Genomic DNA, 27,924 nt, shown 5'->3' with positions numbered 1-27,924 from the left:
CGCCGCAACTACAACTCCCACGGGGCGCTGTGCCCGCGCAGGCCCGCTGGCTCCGGACGCCGCGCCGGCCCCTATTGGCTGGCGGCTCGGGGCCGGGAGCCCTGATTGGTCCAGGGCCCTGAGGCGACAGGTTCCGGAAAGGGGAAGAGCAGCCAATATGGCGGCGGAGCGCGGCGCGGGGCAGCAACAGTCGCAGGAGATGATGGAGGGTGAGCGGCCCCCGGGGGCGGCCCTGGAGCGGCGGGAGGGGACGGCGGGCTCGCACGGCCCCTCGCCCAAGAGGGGCCGAGCATCGGGCCGGGGACGCGGCACCACGGCAGCTGTCAGCCGGGCTGGCTGGGGCGGCGGAGGCTGGACCCGGGCAGTCTCGGCCCGAGGGCTGCAGCGGCTGGCAAGGACCGGAGCCCGGGGCAGAGCGTGGCGCGAGCCCGCCGGTGCCGGGGAGCCGACGAGGAGCCGGCGAAGCGGGGGGGCCTCGCCGCGAACCTCGGAGATTGACAGGCGGGAGGGGGCGGGCCTCCTTCGGCTCGCGGGGAAACTGAGGCTCCGGGCGCGGGGACCTGCGGACCCCGCAGTACCGATCTTCTCGCGGCTGGTGAAGGGTCTACTCGGGAGCGGATGGGATGTGGCGAAGGCATGGCCAGGAGCTCCGGGGAGCTGGAGGCGATGGCTGTTTTCTAGGCCTCGGAATCTCCAAAAGGATACATTCAACTTTCTTCCTCCTTTTCCACTTCGTTGGAATTATGTCTCACACACACACACACACACACACACGCACGAACACATCCCTGTGTGTATAACCTATCCCTGCATCCATGCTTTTTCGGCATAATTATGTGCAAACTTCGAATCCGGTGCACGTGTGCGCTCCAGTACACACTGCAACTGGAGAACTAGTCAAGTCTCTTCAGTACCTAAATGCTGTTAGCTCCACTGATTGAGTAGTAGAGACTTCCAGAAGAACAGTCACGATCTTCACACACACACACACACACACACACACACACACACACACACACTCTCTCTCTCTCTCTCTCTCTCTCTCTCTCTCTCTCTCTCTCTCTCTCTCTCTCTCTCTCTCTCTCTCTCTCTCTCTCTCTCTCTCTCTCCAACTGGAGAATCAGTCAAGTCTCTTGAGTGCCTAAATGCTTTTGCTTCACCGGTGGAGTGGTACAGACCTCCCGTTGAACAAACACTATTTTCATGTGAAGAGTGCTAGGGGAAAAGGCCCCGGAGCTGGAGATGTAGAGGGCACATTTGGGAGTGATGCCAGCGGCATTGCCCACCAGGTTGGGGACAGGTGGGATGCAGGTGGGAGGAATCAGCTATCATTCCATAGAAAGGAAACCCAGTCAAAGGCAAAAGGCTGTGGAGTGACAGTTGTTTGTAATATAAAAGGTCAGGTTAGGGGTCCGGCTCTTTGGTATCCTTGAATCTTTTGGAGCATGAAAGTGGTTCTTTCCCCCTCTTCCCACTCATCTAGCCCACTTCTGATTCTCTTCCACTATTTGCATTTCTTGATAAAGGGCAAATACAAAAGCCAGGCTTTTCTCCACTCCTCTCCCACACGTTATCAGCTCTGACACGTACTGCTTTAACAGCTCCAGTGCTTTGACACCTCCATTCCTACCACCAATGCCTTCACTCCGACCTTCCTCTTGGAGATTTAATTGCCTGCCTGCCAGCTCATTGTACTCAGCCCCACAGTTATTTCCTTGCTGAGTGATTGACAGTCCCAGGCTGCAGACCCTCTCTACCACCCTCACCATAGTCACAAGCTGCACTTTGGCTCCTCCTATTCTTTGGCACCTCATGGAGGAAGTGCATGGGCTGTGACCCAGAACTTGGTCTTCCTGTGCTCCTGGTAGTTCGTTTGCTAAATTCTCCTGTGTGTCATACCCTGGTAACTGTTCTTGTGCCTTTTTAAAAGGTAATCCTGACAACTCTTGAGGCTGGATGCTCCACTAGCTCTCTTCTTTTTTTTTTTTTTGGGTCCAGTCATGGGGCCTGAACTCTGGGCCTGGGCGCTATCCCTCAGCTCTTCAGCTCAAGGCTAGCGCTCTACCACTTGAGCCACAGTGCCACTTCCGGCTTTTTTTCTTTTTGCTTATGTGGTGCTGAGGAATCGAACCCAGGGCCTCAGGCTTGCAAGGCAAGCGCTCTACCACTGAGCCACCTTCCCAGCCCTCTTTTTTTTTTTTTTTGTCGGTCGTGGGGCTTGAACTCTGGGCCTGGGCGCTGTCCCTCAGCTCTTCAGCTCAAGGCGAGCGCTCTACCACTTGAGCTACAGCGCCACTTCAGTTTTTCTGGTGGTTTATTGGAGATAGGAGTTTCATGGTCTTTCCTGCCCGGGCTGGCTTTGAACCGCGATCCTCAGATCTCAGCCTCCTGAGTAGCTAGGATTACAGGCGTGAGCTACCAGCACCCGGCTCACTAGCTCTCATCTATGAGGAGTCTGAGACTTGAAGAAGAAAGTGATTTGCCAAAGCTGAATCCTTAGAGGCAAGATGCAAACCAAGATGAAAGCAAAGATCAGATTCAGTGGAAATGAAGACTAGGGTAAACAGAACAAGATTAGAGAGACAAGTAAGGAGGCAGAGCTAGAGTCCAGGCTTCAGTAATAACGGAGCCAAGGCAGTGACTAGTTCGGGAAGAAGGAGTGGATATGGAGATTTGGGAGATGGATTTTAGAAGAATCTTCTTTATACACTATCGTTTCCTGAGTGTGCTTTGCTGGATACAGTGGGAAATGCACATATGAAATGGAACCTCCTTCCCCTTGAGAGTGTGCTCTTTTGTAAAAATTGGGTCAGAGCTAGACATATTGGCTCATGCCTATAATCCTAGCTACTTAGGATGCTGAGATTCAGGAGCTCAAATTTCGAAATATAAGGCAAGCCTGAGCAATAAAAGTTTATGAGACCCTCATCTCAACCCATGAAAAACTGACACAGTGACCCTGGCCATCCCAAGTATGTAGGGAATAGCATGCGTGTGTGCGTGTGTGTGTGTGTGTGTGTGTGACTTACACCTGGTGTTGTCAAATGTTCTTCAGAACGTCATATGAAGTGGACATGGATTCTCATGACAGGTGTGGGTTCAGTTGACAGGAGGGTTGAATCCGAAGAGTCTGGTGATGAGGAGGGCAAGAAGCGCAGCAGTGGCATTGTAGCAGACCTCAGCCAGCAGAGCCTGAAGGATGGCGTGGAGCAGGGAGACGAGAGCGCGGAAGGTACTGGGTGCCGTTAACCTCAGACTCGTCGAGAGCAAGGATGTGTGGGGGTGAGATGTGCTGGTTGTGTTGCACATGTATCCTCAGGTAGTGTGTGACGGTCCTGGGAAGGATGGAGCAGGTGGCTGTGTGCCCAGGGCACTCCTCAAGTGACTCACTTGTGCCCCTTGCAGAAGTGTGCAGTTGTGCAGTGTTGTCGAGTTGCATTGATGGCAAACACTACTACTGAGAAGGTTGGCCCTGGAATATCGCCTGGGACAGAACCCTGTGTGTACCTGGACTTGAAGAAACATGCTAGGTGATTACTGTGCTTCCTGTCCACATAGCAGCGGTCTCCTCAGAACACTCACAGGGCCACTTCCTGTCCACATAGCAGCAGTCTCCTCAGAACACTCACAGGGCCACTTCCTGTCCACATAGCAGCGGTCTCCTCAGAGCACTTGTACAGGGCCACTTCCTGTCCACATAGCAGCGGTCTCCTCAGAACACTCACAGGGCCACTTCCTGTCCACATAGCAGCGGTCTCCTCAGAACACTCACAGGGCCACTTCCTGTCCACATAGCAGCGGTCTCCTCAGAACACTCACAGGGCCACTTCCTGTCCACATAGCAGCGGTCTCCTCAGAGCACTCACAGGGCCACTTCTGGTGCCACCATGTTTCTCCAAGGTGATGGATGTTAGGAAGGTTATTTGCTAGTGAACTAGCCAAGTAGTTTTCTCTGGTGGCTTTTTGTACCCCCATAAAGGCCCATACCATTTTGTATATTTGCTTAGGAGATTCAGTTTACAAGGAAAAGAATAAGAGATCCATGTAAACACAGATATTCAAGATTGATTATTAATGGCTTCAAAAAATTCTAAGCAGGCTGGGTGATAGTAGCTCATTCCTGTAATCCTAACTACTCAGGAGGCTGAGATTTGAGGATCATAGTTCAAGGCAAACCTGGACAGGAAAGGCCATGAGACTCTTATCTCCAATAAATTCAGAAAAAGCCAGAAGTGGCACTGTGGCTCAAAGTGGTATAGTGCTAGCCTTAAGCAAAAGAAGCTCAGGAACAGCACCCAGGCCCTGAGTTCAAGCCCCACGACCAGCAAAAAAAAAAAAAAATCTAAACAGGATACGTGTAGATTGTTGTTTTTGGGGGGGCAATGCTGGGACTTGAACTCAAGGCCTTATACCCTCATTTGGCTTTTTTGCTCAAAAGTTGGTGCTCTACCATTTGAGCCATACCTCTGCTTTCAGTTTTTTGTTAGTCTCAGATTTGTCTACCATAGCTGCCTTCAAACAGTAGTCCTCAGAGCTCAGCCTTATATGAGTAGCTAGCATTACAGGCATGAGCTTCCAGTACCCAACCAGAAATCTTACTTTCAATTAAATGTGAATATGTGGTTTACTGCCTAAAAATAAAACACATCAACACTGCTGAGGTTTGACAGGAACCTTTGCCTTCTGTATTTCCAGATCTGCAGGCAATGTGTGACTTGTTCAGGTATTCATAATTATGCCTTACTCTTATAAAAATAAATTCTTTAAAACATCGCTGATTTTTAAAATAGCGTTGTAGTGTGCCAGCAAAGATTATTGGTAACCATGGCAACTGAATTTTAAGAGAAGAGGCAATTGCCCCAAAAGTACCCATAATTTTTGGTGTGGAACTTCAGTGTCAGTACTCGGGGAGTGATGTGGGTGGACCACGGGCTTGGGCACAGTCCTCCCCGTTGGGCTTAGTCATAGAGAAGCTCAGGTCTGTACCTTTGAGACTGTAGATAACCATGGAGGACTTGGGGCATGGAGCTGAACTGTTTTGGGCTTCTTTTCCTAGCTGGCAATGTCATTTTGCTGGTAACAGGACTGTGGTCCCTGACAGATGAGAATAAGGCCTTCTTGCTTGCCAGAGCACATGTACTGCAAAAAAAGCCAGTGGAATTAGAGCTTACTTTGTCTAAATCCCAGGCTATCTCCTCCAGAAGAATAGAACAAATTCTAGTTCTCTCTGAACCTGTCTTTCAAGTTCTTAGAAAAATTGAAACTTATTTAAATGTTTGGTTTTTGTTTAGTTTTTGCCAGGCCTGGGTCTTGAACTCAGGGCCTGAGCACTGTCCCTGTCCCTGAACCTCTTTGTGCTTAAGGCTAGCACTTTATCACTTGAGCCACAGTACCACTTTGGGCTTTTTCTGAGTATTAGAGAAAAGAGTCTCATGGACCTTCCTTCCAGGGCTGGCTTTGAACCTGTCCTCAGATCTCAGCCTCCTAAGTAGCTAAGGATACAGGCATGAACCACCAGTGCCCAATATTATTTAAGTATTAGTTCAGACAAATTCAAACATGTTAACCAGGCCCTGGGGGCTCACGCCTGTAATCCTAGCTATTTGGACTGAGGATTGCAGTTGAAAGCCAGCTCAGGCAGGGAAGTCCGTGAAACTTTTTTTTTTTTTTGTCATGGGGCTTGAAACTAGGCCTGGGCACTATTCAGCTCAAGGCAAGCACTCTACCGCGTGAGCCACAGCACCACTGGTTTTCCAGTGGTTTATTGGAGATAAGAGTCTCACAGACTTTTCTGCTCGGGCTGGCTTTGAACTGTGATTCCCAGATCTCAGCCTCCTGAGTAGCTAAGATTACAGGCGTGAGCCACTGGCGCCTGGCTTCCATGAAACTCTTGTCTCCAATAAACTACCAGAAAACCGGAAGTGGCACGTGGCTCAAGTAATAGAGCACTAGTCTTGAGCTGAAGAGCTTGAGGGACAGTGCCCAGGCCCAGAGTTCAAGTCTCATGTATGAAACAAAAATTCAAACATGTTAGCCATTACTTTTTAACTTACTTTCCCTGACTTCAATTTTATCTTGCTTTCTTTTAAAAATATGAGTATGGCCAGGTGCTGGTGGCTCTTACCTGTAATCCTAGCTACTGAGGATTACGGTTCAAAGCCAGCCTGGGCAGGAAAGTCCATGAGACTTTTAACTCCAATTAACCACCAGAAAACCAGAAGTGGCGCTGTGGCTTAAGTAGTAGAGCCTTGAGCTGAAAAGCTCAGGGACAGCGCCCAGGCCCAGAGTTCAAGACCCACAACTGACCCCCCCCCCCAAAAAAAAATGAATGTGACATAACCAGAAAATGCTAAATGCTCCATGTTCAGTGAGCAGTTCAAGTAGGAGGAGAGAACAGCTGAGCTAGGTATACTGCAGACGGGACCCCTTAGCTGTGGACCCCATGTCCCGAGCTGGTATACTACAGATTGGATCCCTTAGCTGTGAACCCCACATCCTGAGCTGGGTGTACTGCAGACAGGATCCCTTAGCTGTGAACCCCACGTCCTGAGCTGGGTGTACTGCAGACAGGATCCCTTAGCTGTGAACCCCACGTCCTGACCTAAGTGTAGTGCAGGTGGACCCCTCCTGATCCATCACCACCTTCCCCTATAAGTTTCCTAGGGTCCTTCCAATGAACTTGACCATCCTTCCTTAATTACAATGCTATCTTTGGGGGGGGGGGGTTGGTCGGTCATGGGGCTTGAACTCTGGGCTTGGGTGCTGTCCCTGAGCTCTTCAGCTCAAGGCGAGCGCTCTACCACTTGAGCCACAGCGCCACTTCTGGTTTTTGAGTGGTACAAACGCTACCTTTAATGCTTAATTAATGCTAGCTTTGGGTGATAGGGCGTTTGAGTCTGTCTCTTGGATATGTACAGTTCCTTTTATTTAGTTTTTAGGTTAATTAGTCTCCTATAAAGTTATGGGTAAGTTATAGTAAGTAACACTTCTTAACCGACCACTGTTGATCATTGTATAAAAGCCATCACGAGCTAGGCACCAGTGGTTAATACCTGTAACCCTAGCTCTTCAAGATGCTGAATCTGAGGATTACAGTGCAAAGTCTGCCTCCCCTTTCCCCGCCTCCTCCCCCCCCCCCCCAGCCAGTTTGTGAGAATCTTATCTCCAGTTAAACACCAGAAAAGCCAGAAGTGGAACTGTGGCCCAAATGATAAAACACTAGCCTTGAGCAAAAAAACTCGGGGGAAGTGCTCAGGCCTTGAGTTCAAGCTCCAGGACTGGCACCAAACATAAGTCATCATGAAAAGTCAGTTTCATTCTGGACAGGGTGGTACATGTCTACAATCTCAGATACTCAGTGGGTAGAAATGAAGATTACAGGTTTGAAGCCAACCAGAGCCATAAGTTAGCAAGGTAGTCTCTCAGCTAATAAACTAAGCATGACGGTGTGCATCCGTAACCCAGCTACATGGGAGGCATAGTGGGAGTATCACTGTTCAAGGCTAACCTTCTAGGCCAAAAAAACCCTATCTTAAAAAAAAATACTAAACTCAAAAGGGCCAGAAGTGTGGCTAAAAAGTGGTAGAATACCTGCCTAGTAAGCATAAGGCTCTGTACCACCAAAAAACACTAAATCTAGCCAGGTGGGACCTTAAGCTGCTCCATGTTGGGTCCTCTTTCTGGGGCTTTCAGTTGCTGAGCAGGCTGACTACATAAGTCTCATTTTGTTGGGGAACCAGCCAGGAACACGCGGTCCAAGTTGTGGGAGACAGCCCCATTGCTGAAGCAAGTACGGGGTTGCTCTTGAGAAATTGAGGCAGAAGAAAGAGCCCCGGTGAGATCCAAGCAGACTAGTTTACAGAAAACAGGCAAGAGACTGCAGAGACCAGACCTGCAGCAGCACCATGAGACAAACAACCCATTTTCATCTAGCTTCACAGAAGTACCATCTGTGGAGCTGGACATGGTGGTACATACCTGAACTACTAGCCTTCAGAGGCTGAAGCAGAAGGATCAGGAGTTCAAGGCCAGCCTAGGCTACGTAGCAAGTTTGATGTCAGTCTGAGCTACCTAGCAACAGCCTTTCTGAACTAAAAGAAAAGGAAAGAGCAAAGAAACTACAAAACTGGGAAAGATGAACAGTGACTGAATATTTGGTGATGCGGAGGGAATACTGTTACCCTTCAAAGTGCTTTAAGTTTTGTGTATGCATATGTGTGCACATGTGAGTTTGCATCTCTCCTATCTAGGTTCTTCCTCTTGACTGTCATTCATGCTTAACTAGATTCTGCTTAAATGAATAGAGGAAGGTAGCTAGCTACTCAGCTAGGACTGTTGATGGCAGCCATGAAAGAGGTTTTCAGGGTCCCTCCTACACACCAACACACACACACACACACACACACACACCAACAGAGGAAGCTGGCTATCTGCTGGAGGTGTGGGCCTGAAATCCAGATGCTGGCGCTCTGCTGGAGTTAGTTCACCAAGTTTCCACTCAAGAAGTGTGTTTAAATTATTCATTGGGGCTCTTTGATCCTGTCTGTTGAGCTCTGCTTCATGCTGTTTTGCTCTTTGGAGAAAGAGCATTTATAGATACAGGCTACTTTCCAACAGGCACATCCTAGAGCATGTGATGCACTGAGCATGATGGCCTGATTCTCTGCCACAAACAAGAAGGGGACCCACATAGGCTGCTGCCAGTGTGCAGGTTCCAGGAAGGCAGCAGTCCAGCAGCGTGCTTCTCAGAAGGACTGGGCTCGCTCCCCCTCCTCCCCACTGTCTGGCCTAGCCCCGCACAGGAACTGCTCCCCCTCCTCCCCACTGTCTGGCCTAGCCCCGCACAGGCAGCCGCTCCCCCTCCTCCCCACTGTCTGGCCTAGCTCCGCACAGGAACTGCTCCCCCTCCTCCCCACTGTCTGGGCTCAGCCCCACACAGGAACTGCTCCCCCTCCTCCCCACTGTCTGGGCCCCGCACAGGAACTGCTCCCCCTCCTCCCCACTGTCTGGCCTAGCTCCGCACAGGAACTGCTCCCCCTCCTCCCCACTGTCTGGGCTCAGCCCCACACAGGAACTGCTCCCCCTCCTCCCCACTGTCTGGCCTAGCCCCACACAGGCAGCCGCTCCCCCTCCTCCCCACTGTCTGGCCTAGCTCCGCACAGGAACTGCTCCCCCTCCTCCCCACTGTCTGGCCTAGCTCCGCACAGGAACTGCTCCCCCTCCTCCCCACTGTCTGGCCTAGCTCCGCACAGGAACTGCTCCCCCTCCTCCCCACTGTCTGGCCTAGCTCCGCACAGGAACTGCTCCCCCTCCTCCCCACTGTCTGGGCTCAGCCCCACACAGGAACTGCTCCCCCTCCTCCCCACTGTCTGGGCCCCGCACAGGAACTGCTCCCCCTCCTCCCCACTGTCTGGCCTCAGCCCCACACAGGAACTGCTCCCCCTCCTCCCCACTGTCTGGGCCCCGCACAGGAACTGCTCCCCCTCCTCCCCACTGTCTGGCCTAGCCCCACACAGGCAGCCGCTCCCCCTCCTCCCCACTGTCTGGGCTCAGCCCCACACAGGCAGCCGCTCCCCCTCCTCCCCACTGTCTGGCCTAGCTCCGCACAGGAACTGCTCCCCCTCCTCCCCACTGTCTGGGCTCAGCCCCACACAGGAACTGCTCCCCCTCCTCCCCACTGTCTGGGCTCAGCCCCACACAGGAACTGCTCCCCCTCCTCCCCACTGTCTGGCCTAGCTCCGCACAGGAACTGCTCCCCCTCCTCCCCACTGTCTGGGCTCAGCTCCGCACAGGAACTGCTCCCCCTCCTCCCCACTGTCTGGGCTCAGCCCCACACAGGAACTGCTCCCCCTCCTCCCCACTGTCTGGGCTCAGCTCCGCACAGGAACTGCTCCCCCTCCTCCCCACTGTCTGGGCTCAGCCCCACACAGGAACTGCTCCCCCTCCTCCCCACTGTCTGGCCTAGCTCCGCACAGGAACTGCTCCCCCTCCTCCCCACTGTCTGGGCTCAGCCCCACACAGGAACTGCTCCCCCTCCTCCCCACTGTCTGGGCTAGCTCCGCACAGGCAGCCGCTCCCCCTCCTCCCCACTGTAAGGTCAAACTGCACTTTCCTTCCTTTGGAAATACAGGGGCTCGAATAGAGGTTTGGAGATCGTGGCCAATAGCTAAATCCAGAGAGCTCAGAATGTTCAGGTGTTGCCCTGCTGATCTCCCTTGGAGTTGGCTGCACAGAGGAGTCTGTGGGCTGTAGGTCTTAGCATTAGGCAGAAGCGGCTGCTCTTCACCAATGCCTCTTGTCAGAGGAGTCGTTCTGAGTGGGCTTTTCTCTTTCTCCTGTTTTCAGAGGAACATGAGCTGGCTGTGGATATGGAAACCATTAGCCTGGACCGAGATGCAGAGGTAACACTGCCTGTCACACTGGCTCTCGGGTCATCCTCGGGAGGACTTGCAGCGAAGTCGGTGAAGCCTGCCTGCCTGCCTGCCTGTCTTCTCGCTGCTTTAGTACCAGAAATGGCAGTCCCATTAACCATCAAGGACTGAGTGACACGTTAAGTGCCTTTGACTCATAAGTTACCCAGGACCAGTGACTGCACCGCACAGGATTGGGCCTCACGCCCCCGACCTCTGAAGAGCAGCAAGCATGCAGCCAGCAGCCAGGCTAAATAAGGAATGGTTGCCTGCTGACTGTAGCGCTCTCCCAAGCTCACAGCTGGTCATGAGGGCCCTTTCAGTGTGCAGGGCAAGGCTTGTCCCCGCACCCAAGGGCTGGGAGGCTAGAGAGAGCCCTCACCTTCACTCATTTTATGGGTCTGTTTTACACAAAAAATACAAATCACACCTAAACCAGTGAGCGCCTGGCAACTCACTGTGTTACTGTCGTGGGCCCGTTACAGACCTGATGTGCAGTGTCCCCTCCCCTCTCTTCCCTTCCCCTCCCTTCCTGGCAGTAGCCTTTAACAGCTCCTGTCCAGGAAGCCAGCCTGCCCCTGGATGCAGCTGAACTTGAATTCTGTGTTTCAGGATGTTGACCTGAACCACTATCGAATTGGGAAGATTGAAGGCTTCGAGGTGCTGAAGAAAGTGAAGGTGAGAGGAACGCTGTCCTGGCCACCTGCGGCAGGCACTGACCCCGCTCCCCCTCCCCCTGGAAGCAGGTGTTTTCATTAGCCTGGAACACATTGCCGTGGCTCTGAGCTCCCTTTAGTAGAGCTCTGCAGTCTTCCTCTCAGCTCATGCCAGCTAAGTTTGCTGCGTAAAATGAGCCCACCTGAGCTCCCAAATCTACCAAGAGCTGGTGTTCCCTTCCCCAATGGGGCCTCCGTCCCAGCTCCCCTTGGCCTCTGCCTGTCCTCAAGTGAGCAGGAGCAGCTCTGGCTTCGCACCTTTGCTCCCCGGCATCTGGAAAGTCAAAGCCTTTCTGGGACACAGTGGGAGGAGGAGGGTGTCCTCTGGTGAGGAAGGAGGTTCCGTGTCCTTCTGCTGTGTCAGTCCAGTTCCCTCCCCCAGACGCTCTGCCTTCGTCAGAACTTAATCAAATGCATCGAGAACCTTGAGGAGCTGCAGAGTCTTCGAGAGCTGGATCTCTACGACAACCAGATCAAGAAAATTGAAAACTTGGAGGCGCTGACCGAGTTGGAGTAAGTCATTAGGACCAGAGGAATCAGGAGTCAGGGAGGGGCAGTCTTCCCAGAACCAACCACTCTTTGGGCCCTGACCTTAGAGCCTCCCCAGGCCTGGCTGCCAGGTCTGCCCGCTCTATCCTGGGCTCCAGGAGGACAGGACAGCTTCCCGTCATCACTGGCTGGTTGGGCAAGCCTTTTGGATTTGGAACGCGGGTTCATGCGTGCTGGGCAGGCAGGGTCATTTGAGCCACATCTCTACTCTTTTTTTTCTTCCTGATGGTCCTGAGGCTCAGTGGGTCTCATGCTGTCCTTGAGCGTTTTTTTTCTCAAGGCAGCAGTCTGCCACTTGAGAGCCACAGTGCCATTTTTTTGTGTGATTTAATGGAGATAAGATCTCACAGACTTTCCTGCCTGGGCTGGCTTTGAACTGAGATCCTCAAGGCCCAGGCTCCCAAGTAGCTGAGATTATAGGTGTGATTTTCGTTTGTTTTGATTTTAGTTGACTGTTTCTCAGGTCACTCCTATGTGCAGGGCATGATTCTGAGTCTTGCTGTGACATGGGAATGAATGAACCCTGGTTTTTGCCCCAGATGCAGCCCCATGTCTGTGAGGAGCCCACAGCCCTGGTGCTCGGGCTTCTGGACAGCCTGAATCAGTCCCACATTGGCAGAGCTAGGTGACAGGGTGGTGGCCAGGTCCCCTACAGGACCAGTCCCTGGTTGGAATGCCTCTGCAGAGTGAAGCACACTCCACTCATTTAAAAATGTTGTTCTGCTTGCTCTCAGGATTCTAGATATTTCTTTTAATCTACTGAGAAACATTGAAGGGATTGACAAATTGACGAGGCTGAAGAAACTCTTCTTGGTCAACAATAAAATCAATAAAATTGAGAATATAAGCAGCTTACATCAACTGCAGATGCTGGAGCTGGGGTCTAACCGCATCCGGGTAGGTGCTGTGCGGGTGGTGCGTCTGCAGGGGCACGCAGGGGCTGCCTGTTTGTGTCGGGTTGCAAGGTTGAAGTCAGAGCCTTGTACTTGCCTCTTCCAACCCCTCGCCTGGGTTTTTCTTGTGAGGTGTAGTTTTTCAGGAACATGGCACAAAAACTTTCTAAAAGAAAATGCTCACTGGAAGTCTGTTAGTAAGAACACAGGCCGCACAGCGGTCTGGTCTGTTTCTGCAGGCAGATTTCAGTTGTTCTCCACCCATGTCCTAACCCAGCTTCAGGCCACTCCTGGCTAGGCACCCTGTGCCCTTTGCATTTAAACCTGCTCCTGCTCACTTCCTCAGCCAGCCTCAAGGATGACTTTCCCAGGCTTGTACACCCTTGCCACTCAGAATCTTTCCCCAGAGCAGTGTACTGGGCCCTCCTCCCTCAGACCTGTCCCCAGAGCACTGTGCTAGCCCAGCCCTCCTCCCTCAGACCTGTCCCCAGAGCACTGTGCTAGCCCAGCCCTCCTCCCTCAGACCTGTCCCCAGAGCACTGTGCTAGCCCAGCCCTCCCTCAGACCTGTCCCCAGAGCACTGTGCTAACAGGCCCTCTGCCCTCAGACCTGCCCCTCAGAGCTTCGCAGAAGGAAGTGGCTTGCCATTAGTACTGGCTCCCCAGCAAGGCACACCCAGTCAGTCATGTGGCTGAGATGGGCTGCACGCTGGCTGGCAGGTACTGCAGGCACCTCTACTTATGAATAGGCTTTAATCAGTTTGAAAGAGTGCTTTCTGAGAGGAGGGAAATCAAGAGGCCAGTACTCTGTCATTAAACAACCTGCCATGCAAAATGCAAGGGATCGAACAAGAAGCCGGGCCCTGTCTAGGATTCAGGTTGAGTAGAAGAGCATGCAGTGAGGTCAAGGCGTCAGTGGAGGGGAGCCTGGACGGAGCAGGGGAGACAGAAAGCCCCCGCATCCAAAAGGCGTTCTAGCATCCTAATACCTTTGGCCACAGTTCCTGCAGCCTGCTTCCTGGAGGACCGGGCTCTCGGGAGTGCATGTGTCCGATGCCGTGTCAGATAGCACACCAGCTCAGGGTAGAGAACTGAAAGGGATAAGATCTTGTTAAACCATCCCCAGTTCCCCAGACACAGCCTAAGAGCTGACAGCTTGAGGTCGCATGCCCAAGCAAGGTCTTAGACTGCCCAGCACTTCCTAGACTTTGAGGACTACAGTACTTTCCACACTGTTTGACTGGAAGACTCCCTGAACAAAATGGAAAGGTGTCCGGCGTCACAGAGCGGGGCATGTAGCTCACCGTGCCTTCAGCCCAGCCCCTGTCCCTGCCTCAGCTTGCTGGCCAGTCCTGACTGCTCCATCCTTTTCACAGGCAATTGAAAATATCGACACATTAACCAACCTGGAGAGTTTGTTTCTGGGGAAAAACAAAATTACTAAGCTTCAGAACCTGGATGCACTGACCAACCTGACAGTCCTCAGCATGCAGGTACTGATCCTCCCGCTTCCGCCGCGCGTCCCCAGCAGCAAGCCAAGCAGCCACCCGCCGGCGGAGCTCACCGTGAAACCCACGCAGGCGTCAGCTCAGGCCTGCTGCCTCCGCCCCCTCCGCACTGAGATGACAGATTTGTGGTCTAACCTAGGCCAACCACTGATTTCTGTCTGTCTCTGTGTCCACAACTAGTGCTTTGTTTTACTATCAGTAATTCAAGTAGACTTCAGAGGCTCCATACATGTGTCAGACTGACATTTTATTTCAATTTATTTTGTCAATTTGGGGGGTTTGAACTCAGGACCTGGGCGCTGGCCCTGAGCTCTATTGCTCAAGGCTAGCACTCTACCACTCTGAGCCACAGCTCCACTTCAGGTTCTCCAAAGGTTAATTGGAGATAAGACTCTCACAGGCATTGGGTACCAGTGGCTCACACCTGTAATCCTAGCTACTCAGGAGGCTGAGATCTGAGGATCGAGGTTCAAAGCCAGCCCGGACAGAAAGGTCCAGTGAGACTCTTACCTCCAATGAACCACCCAAAAACTGGAAGTGGCGCTGTAGCTCAAGTGGAAGAGCACTAGAGCACAAAGAGGTTCAGGGGCAGTGCCCAGGCCCTGGGTTCAAGCCCACAAGCAAAAAAAAAAAAGGGGCAGTCTCACAAGCTTTCCTCAGCTGGCCTTAAACCTCAATCCTCAGACCTCAGCCTCCTGAGTAACTAGGATGACAGCACCTGGTGAAATTTTGTTCTTTGTGTATGATTTTTTTTCTTTTTTCTTTTTTTTTTTTTTTGTCGGTCATGGGATTTGAACTCTGGGTCTGGACGCTGTCCCTGCGCTCTTCAGCTCAAGGCGAGTGCTCTACCACTTGAGCCACTGTGCTACTTCTGGTTTTCTAGTGGTTTATTGGAGATAAGTGTCTCACGGACTTTCCTGCCCAGGCTGGCTTTGAACTGTGATCCTCAGATCTTAGCCTCCTGAGTAGCTAGGATTACAGGCGTGAGCAACCAGTGCCCAGATGTATATGATTTTTTACTAGAGTATTTATTATTTTTTTTATTGTGCAAATACTGCACAGAGGGGTTACAATAAAAAAATGTGGAACACTCCACGAATTTGCGTGTCATCCTTGTGCAGCGGCATGGTAAGCTTCCTGTATCGTTCCAATTTTAGTATATGTGCTGCCGAAGCGGACACTGATTTTTAAATGTTATTTATGCTTTAAAATCTACTTATAGTTTGGACATTTAAATTTTTGGTTTATTGATTTGTTTTCCTTTTTCTTTTTTTTTTCCTGGAGCTGGAGCTCAGTGCCTCACTCTCCGGGCTTTATTCTCTCATGACTGGTGCTTTACTACACAAGCCATGTTTCCAGTTTCAGCTTTATGCTAGTTAACTGAAGATAAATATTATAGGCTTTTCTGACCAGACTAGCTTTGAACCTCATGCTCATCAGTCTTATGGACAGCTAGGATTACAGGAATAAGCCACAGATGTCTGGTTTAATTTTTTATTGTTTTTTTTTTTTTCTGTGCCTGTACTAAGACTTGGATCAAGGCTCACACTCTTCACTCAGCTTGCTTGCTCACACTTGAGCCATTTCTCCAGTCTACCATTTTGCTGGTTAATTGAAAATGGAATCTCAAGGACTTTGCTGCTTGGGCTGTGTTCAATTAGAGATTCTCCAGGTCTCAGCTTCCTGAGTAGCTAGGATTAAGGTGTGAACTGCTTTTGGCAAAAATTTCATCGCTAAAGGTTGTCTTTCTCGTCCTGTTAGCAGTTGAGTAAATAAATTATCAAAGCCTTGGGCAGCACAAAAGCTCACCCCAGTCGTCTTGTACTGTGAGGAGCAGCGGAAGCTGTCATCAGGGCTATGCTGGGCACAGCCCTGGAGGGCATGCTGGCTCATGTTTACCTTTTCTGTGGGTAGCAATTCAGTGCAATCCCACCCCAGGAGAAACGTGACTGAGAATCTGGCGACACCCTGGGTGGCAGCTCCCACCAACTGCCTGTCCAGGCACAAGAGACCTCTTTAAAAAAAGATGTCTTGCGCTTACTCTGGAAAAGAAATTCTTAATGTCTAGTTAAGTTGTAATATACTCTAAAAGAAGTAAGAATGTTTAAGCCAGGTGCTGGTGGCTTGTGCCTGTCATCCTAGCTACTCAGGAGGCTGAGATCTGAGGATCACAGTTCAAAGCCAGCCTGGGCAGGAAAGTCTGTGAGACTCTTATCTCCAGTAAACCATCAGGAAAAAAAAAAATGAAGTGGCGCTGTGGCTTAGTCAGAGAGTGCTGGTCTTGAGCAAAAGAGCTCAAGGAGAGTGCCCGGGCCCCGAGTTCAAGCCCCAAAAGAATCTCTTTTAATTTCAAATTACTCTGTACATGTGACTTTTTTTTTTATCAGTCATGGGACTTGAACTCTGGGCCTGGGCACTGTCCCTCAGCTCTTCAGCTCAAGGAGAGCGCTCTACCACTTGAGCCACAGTGCCACTTCCGGCTTTTATCTTTTTGCTTATGTGGTGCTGAGGAATCGAACTCAGAGCCTCTGGCATGCAAGGCAAGCGCTCTACCACTGAGCCACCTTCCCAGCCCTTTTTAAATTATCTTAAACAGTGAGGGATTTCATTTGTTACATTTCCACATGATAATACATTGTCGTCAGTCTCACCCTCTCTCCATTTCCCTTTCCTAAACAGGCTTCATTGTTGTTTTTATAGTTGTAAACACTTTGACCATCCTCTTTCCTCCTCCTTCATGTGATGTCTTCATAGGCTACTTAGCTTGTAGCGGTAGCTTGTCAAAGAACTTCCATGTATGAATTTTCTAGTACACCAGGCTGCACAAGTCCCATTCCAGCACATTTTAAGTGAAATGGTGTTTTTAGGATTCCTCGGAATAATAAAGAGAGCTTACTTTCCCGACGATTCCTGCGCTTTCCTCTGCATGGCTCTGACAGCTCTCCACTCTTCCTCTTGCAGAGTAACCGGCTGACAAAGATTGAGGGGCTTCAGAGCCTGGTGAACCTTCGGGAGCTGTACCTCAGCCACAACGGCATTGAGGTCATCGAGGGCCTTGAGAACAATGTAAGCACCTCATGGCCGGTCTGTCTAGGAGCGAGTGGGACCGGGAGCTGGCAGCTGGCACACGCTGCCCTCCAGGGCTGGTCGTAGGTAAATGCACTGTCTTGAAAGCAGGCCGCCTTCCCACTTTGCTGAGCCATGAGCTCTGCCCCGAGCATGGCAAGCAGCTGACACCTTATGTCAGCAGGGTGTGCAGACAAAGCCCCTCCCGCCTCACGCTCCGGGGTAGCTGGAATCACACGACCGCCGCACCCCGCCTCACTCAGCTTCCTCAGCCCACGGGGCCACAGGGCAAGCTTGGCTCAGCTGCCGGGTTTTCCTAGAGCCCTGGAGGTCTTTTCCTCCTCCAGCTCTTCAGGAGGCAGTGTGTGTGTGCGTGTGCATGTGCGTGTGTGCGTGCGCGCGCGTGTGTGTGCACGTGTGTGTCCGTGTGTGCGTGTGTCCGTCTCCCAGCCCAGTTGTCCTAGAGTCCTGGAGGTCGCTTCCTCCTCCAGCTCTTCAGGAGGCAGTGTGTGTGTGTGTGTGTGTCTGTGTGTGTGTGTGTGTGTGTGTGTCTGTGTGTGTGTGTGTGTGTCTGTGTCTGTGTGTGTGTGTGTGTGTGTGTGTCTGTGTCTGTGTGTGTGTGTCTGTGTGTGTGTGTGTGTGTGTCTGTGTCTGTGTCTGTGTCTGTGTCTGTGTCTGTGTCTGTCTGTGTGTGTGTATGTCTGTGTGTCCGTGTGTCCGTCTCCCAGCCCAGTTGTCCTAGAGTCCTGGAGGTCGCTTCCTCCTCCAGCTCTTCAGGAGGCAGTGTGTGTGTGTGTGTGTCTGTGTCTGTGTCTGTGTGTGTGTCTGTCTGTGTGTGTGTATGTCCGTGTGTCCGTGTGTCCGTCTCCCAGCCCAGTTGTCCTGGAGGTCGCTTCCTCCTCCAGCTCTTCAGGAGGCAGTGTGTGTGTGTGTGTGTCTGTGTCTGTGTCTGTGTGTGTGTCTGTCTGTGTGTGTGTGTGTCCGTGTGTCCGTGTGTCCGTCTCCCAGCCCAGTTGTCCTGGAGGTCGCTTCCTCCTCCAGCTCTTCAGGAGGCAGTGTGTGTGTGTGTGTCTGTGTCTGTGTCTGTGTGTGTGTATGTCCGTGTGTCCGTGTGTCCGTCTCCCAGCCCAGTTGTCCTGGAGGTCGCTTCCTCCTCCAGCTCTTCAGGAGGCAGTGTGTGTGTGTGTGTGTATCTGTGTGTGTGTGTGTGCTGTGTGTGTGTGTGCGCATGTGTCTCCCAGCGCGGTTGCCCTAGAGTCCTGGAGCTCTCTTCCTCCTCCTCCAGCTCCCAGGGCCAGCCCGTCCTGTTCTCCTGCTCTCCTGCTCCAAAGAGCCTCTCTGACAGGGACCCGTCCCCTCCCCCACACACCAGCCTCTACCTGCTTTTCCCCCGGGCAGATTCAAGACAAATACAATACTTGGTCTCACTCCGTTTTTCTGGGGTTTGTGAACTCACCAGCTGGGTCAGCAGATGGGTCGCCAGGGTTGCACGTCAGCCTCACCACAGGCTCCCTGGCCCTTGGTGCCCGAGCTCAGTCTAGTTCAGTCATCAGTACTGGTCTGGAGGGGGGAAAAAAAAAAACTGTTTTGAATTTCATTTCACCAACATCTACAGAAAACTTTTCGAAATCTGCCTATGGGAAGTCTGGTCACCTTCCTCCAGTGTTGTGGCAGCCGTGTGAAGCCGGTGTTCGCTTCCGTTTTGCAGAGTGAGCATTGAGGCGTCTCAGGAAGGGTGTGTGTGCTGGCCTGGCCCACCGCAGGCCCCATGGTGCCCCCCAGGGTGGGGCACAGCTGCAGTAAACCACACAGCCCTGGGCTGGTGGGAAAGAAACCTGGCCCGAAGCCTTAAAGATAAAGCAAACATACTCTGTGCTATGGTAAAGTTCACTGTAATCTAAATTTCAGCTCTTAACCAATCCGGGATTCATCTTCGTGGTGGGCGGCCGTGGCCCCTTTCCCAGCACCAGGTGCCACACAGATCCTCCCACCAGTGTCCGTGACACCATCTTTTTTTTTGGTTGGTCTTGGGGCTTGAACTCTGGGCCTGGGCGCTGTCCCTCAGCTCTTCAGCTCAAGGCTAGTGCTCTACCACTTAAGCCACAGTGCCACTTCCAGTTTTCTGGTGGTTTATTAGAGCTAAGAGTCTCACAAATTTTCCTGTCCAGGCTGCTTTGAACCGCGGTCCTCAGATCTCAGCCTCCTGAGGAGCTAGGATGACAGGTGTGAGCTGCCGCCCCAGCCAGACCCATCTTCTTGATTGCCTCTTCTGTGCCCCAGGGCTCCCTTCGTTAGTCTAGGGTGTGCCTGCACCAGCCCCTGGCCCGGGTTCACGTGGTGTCACTAGAAGCCATTGCTTACTAAGCAGTCACTCTGCCAGCTGAACCATGGTGTTTGTTTTTTATTTTGTCTCTCAAAGTGGGTACTAATCCTGTCTTTGCCTCTTAAATAACAGGTTGCAGGCATGTGCTGAGATCCTCAGATCTCAGCCTCTTGAGTGGCTAGGATTACAGGCGTGAGCTACCAGTGCCCGGTTGTCTGAACTTTTGTATGCTCAAGGCTTGCACTCTACTACTGGAGCCACAGCTCCACTTCCAGCTTTTTGGTAGTTTGAGATAAGAGTTTCATTGATTTTCCTGCCCAGGCTGGCTTCAAACTGTGATCCTCACATCTCAGCCTCCTGAGTAGCATTGATTGCAGGCATGAGCCACCAGGGTCTGGTGTGCTTCCTTCCCCAAAGGCTAGTGCTCTACCACTTGAGCCACAGCTCCATTCCCAGTTCTTTTTTTTTGGGGGGGGGTCCGGTCGTGGGGCCTGAACTCTGGGCCTGGGCGCTGTCCCTCAGCTCTTCAGCTCAAGGCTAGCACTCTACCACTTGAGCCACAGCGCCACTTCCAGCTTTTTACTTTTTGCTTATGTGGTGCTGAGGAATAGAACCCAGGGCCTCATGCATGCAAGGCAAGCACTCTGCCACTGAGCCACCTTCCCAGCCCTCCCAGTTCTTTTTTTTGCCATTCCTTGGGTTTGAACTCCGGGCCTGAGCACTGTCCCTAATGCTTCTCTTTGCTCAAGACTAGCACTCTACCACTTGAGCCACAGTGCCACTTCTGGCTTTTTCTGTTTATGTGTTGCTGAGGAATCAAACCCAGGGATTTGTGCATGCTAGGCAAGTATTTTGCTGCTAAGCCACATTCCCAGCCCTCCATCTCTTTTTAGTAGTCAATTAGAGTTAAAGAGTCTCACAGGGAAGTGGCACTGTGGCTCAAGTGGTAGAGCACTCACCTTGAGCTGAGGAGCTCAGGGACAGCACCCAGGCCCAGAGTTCAAGCCCCAGCGCCACTTCTGGCTTTTTTCTTTTTGCTTGTGTGGTGCTGAGGAATCCAACCCAGGGCCTCATGCATGCAAGGCAAGCGCTCTACCACTGAGCCACCTTCCCAGCCCCTCACAGACTTCTTGCCCAGGCTGACTTCAAACTGCAGTCCTCAGATTTCAGCCTCCTGATGAGTAGCTAGGATGACAGGCGTGAGCCACCGACACCTGACCCCTTGTTTATTTTGGTTTTGAAGTGGTCCTTTGGTTTGCTTCTGAGTGAGCTTTCAGCTCATCGCCAGCCTCTTCCCGTGTCTCACTATACCTGCGTGTGTGACACGGAGCCTGCCCTCAGAGTCTGGGGCCGCTCGCACTGCCCACTGCCGGGCCACCCTCGGTTCGCCGTTCCCTAGGCCCGCCCTGCCTGGCCGCCTTGCCTCTGCTCTTCATCCTCAGGCTGCCCACAGCCCTCTGCTGCCTCCGGAGCCCGTCTCGTCTGGAGCTCCCTGAGCTCTTCCCCAGTAGGCCCCACTGCGCTCCACTCTGAGTAGACATGGCTGTGGCAGCAAGATAAAATGGTTTGCAGCGCCAGGCGCCGGCGGCTCACGCCGGAGGCCGAGATCTGAGGATCGCGTTTCAGCTTGGGCAGGAAAGTCTGTAAGACTTTATTTCCAAGAAACTACCAAAAACAGCCAGATGTAGAGCTGTGGCTCGAGTGGTAGAATGCTAGTCTTGAACAAAAGAAGCTCAGGGACAGTGCCTAGGCCCTGAGTTCAAACCCCATGAATGGCAAACAAACAAAAGGTTTGAAGGCGCTGCCAGCTCTAGTCAGATGTGATGGTGGCTGTGTGGTTCCTGAAGGTGACAGCCGCGCCTGTACGCACCTGACTCAGCCAGCGCCTTGACCACTGTGCCTGCCGGGCACAGTGATGCCGGGCATGGGGGGGGGGAATGGTACCGCAGGACCTTGGACGCACCATGCCGTCGGCTAGCTTCTTAAGTGTTGGCATGTTTTATTGGATTTGAGACTTATTAAATGTACCCTAAAACCTTGGAAAATTTGGAATCAGAACACCAAGAAGGCAATAGAAATAGAACTACAATAATCCAGGAGAAATTTTGTTTTCTTGTTTTAGAACAAACTCACAATGTTGGACATTGCATCAAATAGAATCAAAAAGATTGAAAATGTCAGCCATCTAACAGAACTGCAAGAATTCTGGGTAAGTGTCATTCTCGAGTGGACTAATGGCCCTTTGGCTACCTACCCCAGTCCCATTGAGTAAACGCATGAATGAATGCCAAGCTTTCTGTCTCGGAGGCCTTGACGCCAGGCGTGCCATGTGACACGGCAGGTGGGTGTTCTGGGGTTCGTGTGGTCCGGCTGCTCCGAGGCATTTCATCTCTGCAGTATCTGCTGCCTCAGCTTGTCTGATGTGCAGAGTCCCAGCCCACCACCCCCGGGGCAGTGTCTGTACCCGGCCGAGATTTCAATGATAGCTGCGCACACAGATCTGTGAGAAGCCCCGTCTCTGCGTGGTTTGGCCAGAGTTGCCATGTGATCAGGGTTTCGTGAGGGGTGAGCATACTCCTTGCAGATACGCTACAGAAGGAATCTGCCTGTGGTTGTTCTCTGCAGTCATGTGACCTGGAATTTACCTTGTGTTAATGAGAGAGGTACCACAGGCCACGAGGAGGAGCAGCGTGTGAGGAGAGGTGTTGGCAGTTCCTCGGGGGTTGGGAGATGACTCTGAGCTGAGGTCTCTGTCAGGATTCCATCCAGGAGTTCCAGGGCCTTTCCCTAGGCACAGAGCCCTGCCCCACAGCATGGTACTGACGTGCCGTGGTGCTGTGGCGGGAACGTCACCCTCAGAAAGATGCAGCTGATGCAGGGTTTGTGCCAGGGGCATAGTATGGCGAACAAAAGCTGAAGAGCCCAACAAACCTCAAGAAAACGGGACGTGGAGGACAAGGAGGAGCGTGGCGGCTGTGTGGTGTGGAGGAGGAGGAGCGTGGCGGCTGTGTGGTGTGGAGGAGGAGGAGCGTGGCGGCTGTGTGGTGTGGAGGAGGAGGAGCGTGGCGGCTGTGTGGAGGAGGAGGAGGAGGAGCGTGGCGGCTGTGTGGAGGAGGAGGAGGAGGAGCGTGGCGGCTGTGTGGAGGAGGAGGAGGAGCGTGGCGGCTGTGTGGTGTGGAGGAGGAGGAGCGTGGCGGCTGTGTGGTGAGGAGGAGGAGGAGCGTGGCGGCTGTGTGGAGGAGGAGGAGGAGGAGCGTGGCGGCTGTGTGGAGGAGGAGGAGGAGGAGCGTGGCGGCTGTGTGGAGGAGGAGGAGGAGCGTGGCGGCTGTGTGGTGTGGAGGAGGAGGGGCGTGGCGGCTGTGTGGTGTGGAGGAGGAGGAGCGTGGCAGCTGTGTGGTGAGGAGGAGGAGGAGCGTGGCGGCTGTGTGGTGAGGAGGAGGAGGAGGGGCGTGGCAGCTGTGTGGAGGAGGAGGAGGAGCGTGGCGGCTGTGTGGAGGAGGAGGAGGAGCGTGGCGGCTGTGTGGAGGAGGAGGAGGAGGAGCGTGGCGGCTGTGTGGTGTGGAGGAGGAGGAGCGTGGCGGCTGTGGAGGAGGAGGAGGAGCGTGGCAGCTGTGTGGAGGAGGAGGAGGAGCGTGGCGGCTGTGTGGTGAGGAGGAGGAGGAGCGTGGCGGCTGTGTGGTGAGGAGGAGGAGGAGCGTGGCGGCTGTGTGGAGGAGGAGGAAGAGCGTGGCGGCTGTGTGGTGAGGAGGAGGAGGAGGAGCGTGGCGGCTGTGGAGGAGGAGGAGCGTGGCGGCTGTGTGGAGGAGGAGGAGGAGGAGCGTGGCGGCTGTGTGGAGGAGGAGGAGGAGGAGGAGGAGCGTGGCGGCTGTGTGGAGGAGGAGGAGGAGGAGCGTGGCGGCTGTGTGGAGGAGGAGGAGGAGGAGCGTGGCGGCTGTGTGGAGGAGGAGAAGGAGGAGCGTGGCGGCTGTGTGGTGAGGAGGAGGAGGAGCGTGGCGGCTGTGTGGTGAGGAGGAGGAGGAGGAGGGGCGTGGCGGCTGTGTGGTGTGGAGGAGGAGGAGCGTGGCGGCTGTGTGGTGAGGAGGAGGAGGAGGAGCGTGGCGGCTGTGTGGAGGAGGAGGAGGAGGAGCGTGGCGGCTGTGTGGTGTGGAGGAGGAGGAGCGTGGCGGCTGTGTGGTGAGGAGGAGGAGGAGGAGGAGCGTGGCGGCTGTGTGGTGAGGAGGAGGAGGAGGAGGGGCGTGGCGGCTGTGTGGTGTGGAGGAGGAGGAGCGTGGCGGCTGTGTGGTGAGGAGGAGGAGGAGGAGCGTGGCGGCTGTGTGGAGGAGGAGGAGGAGGAGCGTGGCGGCTGTGTGGTGTGGAGGAGGAGGAGCGTGGCGGCTGTGTGGTGAGGAGGAGGAGGAGGAGGAGCGTGGCGGCTGTGTGGTGTGGAGGAGGAGGAGCGTGGCGGCTGTGTGGTGTGGAGGAGGAGGAGCGTGGCGGCTGTGTGGTGAGGAGGAGGAGGAGGAGGAGCGTGGCGGCTGTGTGGTGTGGAGGAGGAGGAGCGTGGCGGCTGTGTGGTGAGGAGGAGGAGGAGGAGCGTGGCGGCTGTGTGGTGTGGAGGAGGAGGAGCGTGGCAGCTGTGTGGTGTGGAGGAGGAGGAGCGTGGCGGCTGTGTGGAGGAGGAGGAGGAGCGTGGCAGCTGTGTGGAGGAGGAGGAGGAGGAGCATGGCGGCTGTGTGGAGGAGGAGGAGGAGGAGCGTGGCGGCTGTGTGGTGTGGAGGAGGAGGGGCGTGGCAGCTGTGTGGTGTGGAGGAGGAGGAGGAGCGTGGCGGCTGTGTGGTGTGGAGGAGGAGGAGCGTGGCAGCTGTGTGGTGTGGAGGAGGAGGAGCGTGGCGGCTGTGTGGAGGAGGAGGAGGAGCGTGGCAGCTGTGTGGAGGAGGAGGAGGAGGAGCATGGCGGCTGTGTGGAGGAGGAGGAGGAGGAGCGTGGCGGCTGTGTGGTGTGGAGGAGGAGGGGCGTGGCAGCTGTGTGGTGTGGAGGAGGAGGAGGAGCGTGGCGGCTGTGTGGTGAGGAGGAGGAGGGGCGTGGCGGCTGTGTGGAGGAGGAGGAGGAGCGTGGCGGCTGTGTGGAGGAGGAGGGGCGTGGCGGCTGTGTGGTGAGGAGGAGGAGGAGCGTGGCGGCTGTGTGGTGTGGAGGAGGAGGAGCGTGGTGGCTGTGTGGAGGAGGAGGAGGAGGAGCGTGGCAGCTGTGTGGAGGAGGAGGAGGAGGAGCGTGGCGGCTGTGTGATGAGGAGGAGGAGGAGGAGCGTGGCGGCTGTGTGGAGGAGGAGGAGGAGGAGCGTGGCGGCTGTGTGGTGAGGAGGAGGAGCGTGGCGGCTGTGTGGTGAGGAGGAGGAGGAGCGTGGCGGCTGTGTGGAGGAGGAGGAGGAGGAGCGTGGCGGCTGTGTGGAGGAGGAGCGTGGCGGCTGTGTGGTGTGGAGGAGGGGCGTGGCGGCTGTGTGGTGTGGAGGAGGAGCGTGGCAGTTGTGTGGTGTGGAGGAGGAGGAGCGTGGCGGCTGTGTGGTGTGGAGGAGGGGCGTGGCGGCTGTGTGGAGGAGGAGGAGGAGGAGCGTGGCGGCTGTGTGATGAGGAGGAGGAGGAGGAGCGTGGCGGCTGTGTGGAGGAGGAGGAGGAGGAGGAGCGTGGCGGCTGTGTGGTGAGGAGGAGGAGGAGCGTGGCGGCTGTGTGGAGGAGGAGGAGGAGGAGCGTGGCGGCTGTGTGGAGGAGGAGCGTGGCGGCTGTGTGGTGTGGAGGAGGGGCGTGGCGGCTGTGTGGTGTGGAGGAGGAGCGTGGCAGTTGTGTGGTGTGGAGGAGGAGGAGCGTGGCGGCTGTGTGGTGTGGAGGAGGGGCGTGGCGGCTGTGTGGTGTGGAGGAGGAGCATGGCAGTTGTGTGGTGTGGAGGAGGAGGAGCGTGGCGGCTGTGTGGTGTGGAGGAGGGGCGTGGCGGCTGTGTGGTGTGGAGGAGGAGCGTGGCAGTTGTGTGGTGTGGAGGAGGAGGAGCGTGGCGGCTGTGTGGTGTGGAGGAGGGGCGTGGCGGCTGTGTGGTGAGGAGGAGGAGGAGGAGCGTGGCAGTTGTGTGGTGTGGAGGAGGAGGAGCGTGGCGGCTGTGTGGTGTGGAGGAGGAGCGTGGCAGCTGTGTGGTGTGGAGGAGGAGGAGGGGTGTGGCAGCTGTGTGGTGTGGAGGAGGAGGGGCGTGGCGGCTGTGTGGAGGAGGAGGAGGGGCGTGGCGGCTGTGTGGTGCTGTGGGACCCACGTGGGCTTGCTCTAGCACTGGTACTTAGCCTTGTGGAGAGTCAGTCCTCATGACAAGAATAACGTGGCATTTTCCTGATGCTGATATGTCTGCTCATTTAAATAAGTTTTAAAAAAGAAAAGGAAAAGGAAGCCAGGCGCTGGTGGCTCACGCCTGTCATCCTAGCTTCTCAGAAGGCTGAGACCTGAGGATCATGGTTCAAAGCCAGCCAGTGCAGGAAAGTCAGTGAGACTCTTGTCATTAGTTAACTACTCAAAAACCAGAAGTGGAGCTGTGGCTCAAGTGGCATTGTGCTGTGCTTGAGCCCAAGAGGCTCAGAGCTGGCACCATCCCTGAATTCACACCCCATGACCAACCCAAAAAGCATACCGGGATGGCTCACACCTCTAGCCCTTCCTGCTTAGGAGGCTGAGCTCTGAGGATCGTGGTTTGGGGCCAGCCTGGGCAGGCGTGGAGATGTCACCATGTCTCCTCGCCGTGCTGGTATTAGTACCCCAGAAAGTGGCCTTCGTTCCACGCTCGCTCATCCAGGTGGTTAGACACTGGCAGCATTCTTCATGCCGGCTGGTGTCTGTCCTGGGCCTCTGATGTGATCTCAGAGTCTTGCTTGGGACCCAGGCTGTCACTGAGGTAGTGACACTGCAGCCTGAGCGCCGCATGTAGCCCTCCACTGTGCACACTCCCCGTGTGACACAGCCTGCGTCGCTTCCTCTTGTCCCCACAGTTCACATGGGTTGCAGCCCTCTACCCAGGGCATGGCCCTCTGGACGGGCCTGGCTACGTCAGGACCAGGGCCCTGCCCTGAGGCCCCGGCACTCAGTGAGCGTGGCTTGGGGCATGCGCAGGGGTCCTCTGGAGGAGGCTGGGAGTATGGGCGTGGCGCACAGCAGCCCCAACTGCACGGTGCTCCAGGCACAGCCTGCACTGCCTTGCCGTGGCCAGCTGCTGGGCCCACACCAGCGCTTCTGTGCAGGCCCTGGGTCTAACCCCAGGGTACCGCCTTGGATCCACTTGAGACTCTGCCGGGAAGCGGCTGTGGGAGAGTCCACAAGGTGCCAGGATGCCCACCACCAAGTCTGGCGGGCTCACACCCCCTGGGTCTGGGACCCAGGCCAGAGGCCGGCTGACGGGTAACCTCTGTCCTCGTCTCCGTCCCCCAGATGAATGACAACCTCCTGGAGAGCTGGAGCGACCTGGAGGAGCTGCAGGGCGCCCGGGGCCTGGAGACCGTGTACCTGGAGCACAACCCCCTGCAGAGAGACCCCCAGTACCGGCGCAAGGTCATGCTGGCCCTCCCTTCCGTGCGGCAGATCGACGCCACGTTTGTCCGGTTCTGAGGCCCCCACGCAAGAACTCCCAGCCACGGTTCTTAACCCGCCGTCGCCCTGCGGTCGCCACTATTCAGCAGTCTCCACCGATGGCAGTGACGGGCCGGGCGACGCCCGCGAGATGCCGCACACCATTCGGAGATGCCAGTCCTATTAAACCTTGCCACATGGTCTTCCCGAATTGTTGATGGTTCTTGTAAGCCATGGAGAGTGAACTCCGGACCCCTAGTCCTCTGTTCTCCAGCCCTGCCGGCCCCCTGCGACATGGTCTGAGTATCTTCGGGGTGGGCAGCGCGGCCAGCCTGGCCGGTCTTCAGGCCACCACCTGCACCGGAGTGCTGCTTAGTTTTTCAGACCAGGTGATGCCTGAAAAATAGTACCTACGTTAAAAAAAATAAAGTGGGTAGAAGACAGCCCACGTCCCGGTGCGTAGTCCTCAGAGCCGCCCACCAGCCCAGTGTCTGCATGTGCCCGCTGTGCCAGGGTGGGGGCTGAGCGGCCGCCGGCCCGGGCACCTCCGTACCCTGTCATCCTTTTGGCTTTGTGTATGTGAAGATGGCATTCTCAGACCCATGGGCCCGAATTCAGGCTGCAAAGGCTCCGTCAGGCCTCAGGGTCCCCTTCCACAGTAAAGACTGCTCCTGTGGCACCGAAGGCCCCTGTCCTTCCAAGGCCCCCAGGCCACGCTGCCCAGCATGGCGCCACTCACCGCCGCACACAATTTTGGTGTAAATTTGAATTCATTAAATTAAAGTAGAAATCCAGCTCCTTGTCTGCAGTCACCACACTCCGAGTCCCCACAGACACAGCCCTTCCCGCCCTCACAAGAGGCTGGACAGCAGGCTCTAGATGCTGTTGGGTCTCAT

The 27,924-nt window shown here is 54.7% G+C and overlaps 1 protein-coding gene and 1 non-coding gene across 3 annotated transcripts; one reads left to right on the top strand and one right to left on the bottom strand.

Annotated features, from left to right (window-relative positions):
• The first annotated feature begins 102 nt into the window (after positions 1-102).
• On the top strand, positions 103-27,824 carry Ppp1r7 (protein phosphatase 1 regulatory subunit 7). Of its 2 annotated transcripts, XM_070001997.1 has the most exons (10): positions 103-209; positions 3,104-3,232; positions 10,345-10,400; positions 11,022-11,087; positions 11,508-11,638; positions 12,409-12,571; positions 13,943-14,059; positions 17,036-17,140; positions 21,586-21,672; positions 26,891-27,824. In XM_070001997.1, exons 1-10 carry the CDS (start codon positions 158-160, stop codon positions 27,065-27,067), a joined length of 1,083 nt encoding a protein of 360 aa, XP_069858098.1. In that variant the 5' UTR covers positions 103-157; the 3' UTR covers positions 27,068-27,824. The 2 variants fall into 2 exon arrangements, with proteins under 2 accessions (XP_069858098.1, XP_069858146.1); XM_070002045.1 differs by lacking the exons at positions 103-209; positions 3,104-3,232 and adding an exon at positions 3,427-3,530.
• LOC138834860 (U6 spliceosomal RNA) lies at positions 15,151-15,253 on the bottom strand. Its single transcript, XR_011374279.1, has one exon. It is a non-coding gene; the product is annotated as a U6 spliceosomal RNA (small nuclear RNA).
• Positions 27,825-27,924: the final 100 nt, after the last annotated feature.

The sequence above is a fragment of the Dipodomys merriami genome, unplaced genomic scaffold, assembly GCF_024711535.1.
Source record: "Dipodomys merriami isolate MVZ:Mamm:240054 unplaced genomic scaffold, mDipMer1.0.p SCAF_1, whole genome shotgun sequence".
Classification (NCBI taxonomy): domain Eukaryota; kingdom Metazoa; phylum Chordata; class Mammalia; order Rodentia; family Heteromyidae; genus Dipodomys; species Dipodomys merriami.
The sequence above is the reverse complement of the archived record's forward strand: the minus strand, read 5'-3'. Positions and strand labels throughout refer to the sequence as shown.